Source organism: Bidens hawaiensis, unplaced genomic scaffold (genome assembly GCF_021521415.1).
Source record: "Bidens hawaiensis isolate Kalapana, Puna unplaced genomic scaffold, B.hawaiensis_p1.1 tig00024231_1, whole genome shotgun sequence".
NCBI classification, from domain to species: Eukaryota; Viridiplantae; Streptophyta; class Magnoliopsida; order Asterales; family Asteraceae; genus Bidens; species Bidens hawaiensis.
The window spans coordinates 306136-315187 of NW_027493809.1; the positions used below are offsets into that span (position 1 = coordinate 306136).

At 38.8% G+C, this 9052-nt stretch overlaps 1 protein-coding gene across 1 annotated transcript; it reads right to left on the reverse strand.

The window, feature by feature from the left end:
* Window positions 1-4601: 4601 nt before the first annotated feature.
* Window positions 4602-8741, reverse strand: LOC143568824 (uncharacterized). The gene is made up of 2 exons (XM_077054879.1): window positions 7286-8741; window positions 4602-6511 (listed from the first exon to the last, which is right to left on the reverse strand). Exons 1-2 carry the CDS (start codon window positions 8739-8741, stop codon window positions 4602-4604), a joined length of 3366 nt encoding a protein of 1121 aa, XP_076910994.1.
* Window positions 8742-9052: the final 311 nt, after the last annotated feature.

The following is a 9052-nucleotide window of genomic DNA, read 5'->3' on the forward strand; positions in this document are numbered from 1 at the left end:
AGTTCGTTTCCTAACTCGTTTAAGGTATAAAATCGTTTATTTTAGGCATGTTTGAGTGAATTAAGGTCCTAGTAAACATCATATAACTAAAATGCAACCCCTATTTCGTTTTCCCTTGCCCAATATCAGATCTTTATGGATATTTCGATGATTCTTTCCTTAAAACGTATTTACTTGCTTAAACGGGCCAAAAAGCCTATAATTAGTTTGTTTTATGTTTTCCTATATAAACAAGACATAACCATCTGCTGTAAACTTTAATTAAACCCTAAAGATCATACTCCATCCGTCCTACCTTCTGCTCAGCTCGTAAACCCTTCGGTTTTTGCATGTTTGTTAAAGATTCAAGACTTGTTCGTTGACTTTGCTTGCTTTAGGACCTTTGAATTCCGTTTCTCGTCAATCCTTTCACTTTCCGGATAAGTTGTAAACTGTTAAATCGTTCATAAATATTCCCTAGTCAATAAACTTCAATCAATTTCAGTGATTGAAGGGTGTTGACTGGTCAATTCGTTGAAAACCCGCTAAAGGGCAAAACAGTCAACAAGTTTGACTTTGCGTTTTCTCATGCTTCTGGTCGGATTCGGCGTTCGGTCCAGAAGACTTTTATTTTCGTAACGTAATTTTAAGGCTACTGCCCAAAACCCGACTTCCGACTCGTTGTTCAGATTCTGGTCTATACCAGCTCGCTTAAACATTAAAATCAATATAATTAGAGTTCTACCCATCCGTTTGGATTGATTTCGGCGGAATTAAGTTTTTTTTCATTTATAATTTCATATTCCAAAGTTTCAGATTCTGATCATTAATCTCGTTGGACGCGTATTGGACGACTTGCTTAAATCATTAGTTCGTTGTCGAATTTATTAATCACTTGTCTTCCGTCTAAGGTGAGTTTTATCATTCCCCTATTTTACTCGATTTTCATAAACTTTTTGGGGATATATGCGTATATAATACTATATATACATATCTATATATACATACATATCAAAATTGCAAACGTGTAATTGTCTGTGATTAATCAAATCTACTTGTTATGTGCTTATGTGTTATTGTATTGATTCGCTTGACATATCCCCTTGGAGAGGGTTCCCATTCTCATTGACCATCGCCCGATTTGCTTGGCAACGGTCTTATTCTCATTATTTGCTTTTAGTTGATTTACCGGCGCCCGATTCGCTTAGCAATGGTTTAATCGTCAACTTACTTGCTTATGGTTTGATTTCATTACCGCACTTATTACGTTTTGCTTATTTATTATATTAACATTATTTTTGGTTTCAAAACTTGGTGGTAAACTCACTCAACATGTTTGTTGACAAAACTCCATTTTCTACGCATATGTAGGTTGCTTGTATTGAAGATTGAATCGGACAATCAAGATAATCGTTATATGAACTCATATTTGTGTATTTGAATTGTTGTGTATATTTGAATAATGTGTGTAATATTTGAATAATGTGTGTAATATTTGTAAATAATTAATTAGATATTGTCACATTTTATATATGATAGTATCTTCGAGCTGTGAGCAATCGGATCACGCCCCCGCATTTCCGCCTTAGGTTGGGGTGTGACAGCAACCATATCCTTATCACAAAGAGGACGTGATCACGGTTGAAAACATAAAGTGGTGACTCGTATGGCGTTTGGGTGGTACGCTTTGGCCTAATAATGTTCGTGCCCTTCCCGAACTCTCCAGGTAAGCAATCGGGTCCAACGTCTGATTGGATATATGCGCATTGCTTATCCTTAGGTTTAATGAACATTGGTGTCAAGATTTCGGGAAACAAGCACGTCCCCCTTTCAGTTACTACATATCCGCCATGACGAATCATCTTTAAGCAGAGAATTATCGGAACACCATAGTAAAAAAAATGATTTGAAAGTTTTGAAAGATTTTTGCTTTTAGGCATAAGCCTTGGACTTGTGTGTGCTCTTGTGTACATAAGGCGTAAACGAATTAAGCAATACGGCAATAATAGTACGTGCGTTCAACAATTAAGCTATAGCTAAACTAGAACACTACTTCTAATGCCCTATCTTATAGCCACGGCTCTGATACCAATCTGTAACACCCCGGCTTAAGCGAAAACGCCCGAGTGTGACGTACAGATTGCTCAAACACACGTGACACTATTAAGTGACCATAATAACATTAATTCATTTATAAGCCAAGTAACACGAGTTCAAATAAAACAAATTGATTCAAAACATAACAAATTTGTCTCATTTATTAAATAACCTAAACAATCTAAGTGTCTTCAAGCTTCAACATCTAATCACGGTACCTGTAACATATGTATAAAATAAAGTCAGCTATAAATAGCCGATGAGTTTCCACAGTTTTAAATACATACAAAAAACCATACAACTCAGGAACAAGTGATAAACAAGCAAGTAAGTCCCATCCAATTGATAACAACCAACGGCTTGGGTAATCACGCAAGTAAGGTCCTTTCCGTTTGATAGCAATCAACGTAGTCGGATAATGAGGCCCTTTTCCACTCGATACAAATGGACCGAAGTGCAAAGGGGGGGGGGGTATGATCATACTTAATGAGGCTTCCTAATCATGCAGGTAATATTCGTGCAAGTAATATGAGTAACACACAAGTCCATATACGAGTTGTAGTTTTGTAATAGAAGAAACAATACTTGAATTTATATAAGGATACATATGCAACCCCAAAACATTAAAACATTAAAAACGGGTGGTGAGAAACTCACCTTTGATATGAAGTGAAAAGTAAGTCAATGCCGAAAAGCGTCAAGTGAATCGAGTCGGTTGAACCTCACGAGTTATAAGTAAAATAGAACGAGTTTTTAACGACGATTTAATGGAATTAATAAGGTTGATTATTGTATAGATTTATTGGGAAATTAATTATTGTTTTATTATAATTTTTACTATTTTAAAGTCTTTGATTACTTTAATAATATTTTAATATACTTTAATAACTTCTTACGTGACTATGAGAAATACAACGAGTTATAAGTCGTGTATTAACAGTTACAATTTATGACTTCTCTAACGGAATTAACGAATTTTTAATAGTTTGTCATTAACGACTTAACATTAATGAAACGAATTTTTATTAACGGTTAGAAGTGTTTAGAAAATGGTTTTTATATGGAAAATTGTGAGTTTTAATTTAACTTATTTTATAACAGTTTTTATTTAATTTAAAAGATTTTTAATTGATTTATTAACTAAATATATATTATATATATATATTAAATGCTGAAAAAGAACAATTCAAAAAATGTATACAGACCTCGGGTTTCGAACCCGAGTACCCATTACCACATAAACACCATTTAACTGGCTGCACTAAGCCATCATTCCTTATAGAAATGAAAACAAAAGTATATAAACAGGTTAATAGTTCATCTTCTTCATAGTAAACCCTAGAATTCCAATTCTCTTAAACTGTTCCATGTTCGATTGTTTTTAGTTAGGGGATTCATTATACTGGTAAAGACGAGTAAAAGCCTTAACCTACTTACCCGGAAACGAAGTTGATTGAGGTTGAACAGGGAATCGCCGGAACTGTTACTTGGCCGAAAGAATTAGATTATTTAGAGATTGTTTTAGTGAGAAACGTTGGTATGAGCAAGTTTGGTCGATGATTTGAGTCCTATTTATAGTGTAAATCAAGCCGTTGCATGATTAATTGAAGTTATTGCGAGTTAATAAAATTTCCGGCCGTTGGTCCCTTAATTCCGACATTATACGGTGTTAATATACGTTAATTGAGTCGTTAAGAGGTTAGACGTTAGTGGAGATAGCAATATTAGTCATTTAATTGTATTAAATCATGCGTTTTTGGTCGTTATAGGGTCGCCGAAGTTCGAGCCTCACCGGCCGGAGGTCCTAGCTGGAAAACCGGGCAAGGGTAAGGGGGTGGGGCTGGCTGTTATATTATTAATATTATTATGTTATTATTTTGAATCTAAGTTTACACTAGCAGACCCTTAAGTTTGATTCACCTTTTAAACATGATTTTAAGTTGTATTTCCATTTCAACCCTTAACTTTGAGATGAATTTAAATGTTATAAATTAACTTTGTAATATTATATTACATTTAGGTATTTACGAAGTAAGCCCGTGAAGTTCGAGAATCGATTATAAGTTGTCGGAGTCTTGTCAATCATTTAAAAAAAATAATGAACGAATAATATGCTTGAATCATCGAGAATGAATTTTATTAATGGATCTTAAATGAAATACATCGAAACGACCTAATGGGTCGGGTTAAAGAATACAAATCCGAATTCAAATACAAAAACAAAATTGACGAATGTCACATTATTCGATTGAGAATTTTGCTGTATAAACTCATAACTTAGACTCATAAGTTCGTGTATCTCGGCGAGTCGACAGTTCATTTTGTTAGAGTTTGTAACTCTTTCTCTGATCTCATCTCATTATTTACAATCAATATATAATGGTTACAAGTCAATGGTCATCCTAGGAATCCTCCTATAATTATGCTATAGTAAATGGTTTACAATATTATGATGCCAATCAATGATATGATTGAGCGGTTTACAATATTATGATGCCAATCAATGATATGATTGAGCTCTTATTCTAATATTCCCCCGCAGTCGAAACGGGAGGATCACGGATGTTGAGGCTGGTTCGAAAATCGTCGAATAGAACCTTTGGCAACCCTTTTGTAAAAATATCGGCTATTTGGTACCGTGATGGGACATGTAGAACTCGAACTTCACCCTTGGCGACCTTTTCACGAACGAAATGAATATCCATTTCAACGTGTTTTGTGCGTTGATGTTGAACTGGGTTACCAGATAGGTAGATAGCACTCACGTTGTCACAGTAGACTAAGGTGGCGCGTTGTAGAGGGTGATGGAGTTCTAGTAGTAAATTGCGAAGCCAGCAAATTTCGGAAACCACATTAGCGACGCCACGGTACTCAGCCTCGGCACTTGAGCGGGACAAAGTGGGTTGACGTTTGGAGGACCATGAGAGAAGATTGTCACCCATATATACACAATAACCGGATGTTGAACGCCGTGTGTCGGGACACCCTCCCCAATCGGCATCGGTATAAGCAGTGAGAGAGGATGTCGAGGATGGTTGAATGTGAAGACCATATGAGATTGTGCCTTTAATGTATCTTAGAATTCTTCGAAGAGCATTTAAATGAGTGGTCTTAGGGGCGTGCATATGAAGACATACTTGTTGAACTGCGTATGAGATGTCCGGTCGGGTAAAGGTGAGGTATTGTAACGCGCCGGCGAGGCTTCGGTATTGTGTAATATTGTCAACCGGTGTCCCATTATTACTGCTCAATTTGTTCTGTGTGTCAACCGGGGTGGCTGCTGGGTTGCAATCCGAGAGGCCGGCTCGTTCAAGGATTTCTCGAGCATACTTTTCTTGCGAAAGAAATAGAAAGTTTGAGTTCCGTGTAACCGAGATTCCAAGGAAGTAGCTAAGGGGTCCGAGATCCTTCATTGCAAATTCTTTAGAAAGCCGAGTCATGAATTTGTTTCTTAAGTCATCGGAAGATGTTATCAGCAGAATGTCATCAACATATAATAATATGAATGCCATTTGAGGACCTTGGTTAAAGATGAATAATGAATGATCACATTGGCTATGTTGAAAACCCATTTGTGAAACAAAATCCGCAAACCGTTGGTACCATGCTCTCGGTGCTTGTTTGAGGCCATAAAGAGACTTTTTGAGTAGACAAACATGATTAGGATAAGTTGGATCACGAAAGCCCATTGGTTGATGCATAAAAACCGTTTCATTTAAGTTCCCATGTAGAAAAGCATTTTTGACATCGAGTTGATGTATAGGCCACGACTTTGATAAAGCTAAAGATAACACTGTTCTAATTGTTGCCGGTTTAACGACGGGGCTAAATGTTTCTCCACAATCAACACCAACTTGTTGGGAACGACCATCACACACTAACCGGGCCTTATATCGTTCTAGTGTGCCATCTGCTTTCTTTTTATGTTTAAAAATCCACATGCTACGAACAATATTCATACCAGGTTGTTTGGGTACTAATTCCCAAGTCTTGTTATCAATAAGTGCACGAAACTCGTCGGTCATGGCATTTTTCCAGTTCGTATTGGAAAGGGCTTCGGTGGTTGATTTTGGTAGAGGAGAGAGGAGAGGTGTGGTTGACATGTTTAGATTAAAGTGAGTTTTAGGTTTGAAGATACCCGACATGGAGCGGGTGTTCATGGTGCGAGTCGGTGGGGGTGGAGGTGGTGAAGGTGAAGGCGATGGTGTGGGTTGGTGTTGAGCCGTAGGGGTGGTTAATGGGCTGGTTGTTGGGCTGTTTGGTGTGGGTGTTGGGCTGGTTTGGTGTTGGATGTGAGGAGGGTTGGCTGGGACAGACGAGGTATTTGGAGGAAATGGAGTTGGGGTTGTAGAAGTAGACCAGTGAAAGGGATATGGAGTGGAGGTTAGAAAGTCATAAGAGGAGGTGGGTGGTGTTTGAGTTGCAAAAGGAAACACTGTTTCATCAAAAATGACATCTCGTGAGATTTGAATTTGTTTGGTTTTGATGTTGTAGCACTTGTAGCCTCGGTGATGTGAAGGGTAGCCTAAAAAAACGCAAGGAGTGGAGCGGTCGGCTAGTTTATGGATTGTGTTGGAAGGTAGAAGGGGATAACAAAGGCAACCAAAAATGCGTAGATGGTCATAAGAAGGGTGGCGGTGATAGAGACAGAAAGTGGGAGTGGAGTTGTTTAGAACTTTGGAGGGTAGGATGTTTAATAGATATGTTGCGTGTTCGAGTGCATGGGGCCAAAAAGAATGAGGTACGGATGAATGTGATAGGATGGTACGCATGATGTTGTTAATTGATCTAATTTTACGCTCCGATTTTCCGTTTTGAGCGGAGGTGTATGGACATGAAAATCGAAATTGCATGCCATTAGAAGTGCAAAATTGATGAAAAGAAGAGTTGTTATACTCGCGTCCATTATCACATTGAAAACATTTTATTGTGGTTTGAAATTGGGTGTTTATTAATTTGTGAAATGCTAGAAATTTAGAATAAACTTGTGATTTGGAAGTGAGAGCATATGTCCATAAATAATTTGTTTTGTCATCTAAAAATAGGACATAGTATCGACATCCGGTTGAGGAAAGAATAGGTGAGGTCCATAAGTCGCTATGAACAATGTCAAATGGTAAATGTGTATGTGAATGTGAGTCATGTAAAGTAAATTTTATTTGTTTGCCAAACACACAAGGTTCACATATAGAAGAAAGTTGAATATTACGAGACAAATTTAAAGTAGACTTTAAACAACGTAGAATATTATTTCCGGGATGGCCAAGACGTCGATGCCAAATGTCTTGGGTCACGGCTAGAAAGGAAGAAACTTGAGCATTAGAAGGTTGAACTTTGGAACTTGATGGTGGAGTTAACGGATATAGATCACCGGTGCTATCACATCGAAGGAGGTGTTTCCGAGTGTGGAGGTCCTTCACATCAAAACCAAACGGGTCAAATTCTATTGAAACATTGTTGTCGGTGGTGAAACGGCGAACCGAAATTAAATTTTTAATGAGTTTTGGTGCAAAAAGGACGTTATTTAGTTTGAAGTTTGGAAAGGGTGGTGGTAATGTATGGTTACCAATTGCATGAACGGGTATAGTTTTGCCATCACCGACTGTAATGTTTCGTTGATACGCATTATTTAAACAAGAAGTGAGATTAGTAGAGTTGTGAGTCATTATACCTGTTGCACCGGAGTCCATGTACCAAGTTTGATCCGGTGGATTTAAAGTGAAAGTATTGAAGGCCTGGTCAAGAGCTGTAGGCATGTATGGAGTCTCTGAAGCCGTGAAAGCCTGTTGTGGGCGAGGGCCAAGGATTCCTTGCTGTGATGTTGGTGGTCGAGACTGTGTAATGGTGGGATAGGGGCAAGGTGGAGAGGTCCAAAAATAACCAGTGGGTTGCGACCAAGTTGGAGGGCGGTTATGGGTAGTTGTCGGCTGGGAAAACCATGGGTAATGAGTCCATTGTGGTGAAGATTGGTGTCTGCCACGACCGCGACCGCGTCCGCGGCCTCGTCCTCTAGTGTTTCGGGTGTAAGAAGGAGTGGTATTAGTTTGTGGAGGAGGGTTCTCGGGTGGAGTGTCTGCTGTGTGTAGGGCTGTTTCGGTGACGACTCGGTTTGCTTTAGTTGTTTCTTCAAGGATAAGTTTGGACCGGGCCTCATAAAAAGATGGGAATGGTTTGGTATTTTGAATGATTGCACCGATGGTACTATAGGCTTCGGATAATCCGGTGATGAGTTGAATGACCAAGTCACATTCGGTTACAGGGGACCCGATATTCGCCAATTGGTCAGAAGTTATTTTTACCTGTTTGCAATATGCGGACATGTTGGGAAAGGAAGCAAGCTTCAGAATGGCGAATTGTTGTTTTAGAAGGACGGCACGAGTGGCTTGGTTATCATGAAAAATGCGTTGTAAGGCGACCCACGCATAGCAAGCGGTGGAGTCGGGTCGTATGATGGTGCTTAAAAGATCGTTAGAGATGGTGCCATAGATCCATTGAAGAACTATGGCGTCAAGCCGATCCCAGACATCATCATCAGTAGTGTTGGTAGAGGTGGCTTCAGTGGAAGAGGTGGCTGTGATGCGTGGGGAGAGGTGGTGGAGAACTTGAAACGCCCGGCAATGGATTTTGAAAAGTTCAGCCCAAGAGGAGTATTGGCTGTTGTCCATTTCGAGGGTGATAGGTATGAATGTTTTGATATTGGACACGGTAATGGCGGGATGTGTTTTCGGGTCCATGTTTAGGGTAAAGAAAAGAAAACAGAAGATGGTGGCCGGCGATTTCAAGAAGAAAGGTTATCAGGATCGAAGAAAGGAGTTTTAGAGGTGTGATACCATGTTAGAGTTTGTAACTCTTTCTCTGATCTCATCTCATTATTTACAATCAATATATAATGGTTACAAGTCAATGGTCATCCTAGGAATCCTCCTATAATTATGCTATAGTAAATGGTTTACAATATTATGATGCCAATCAATGA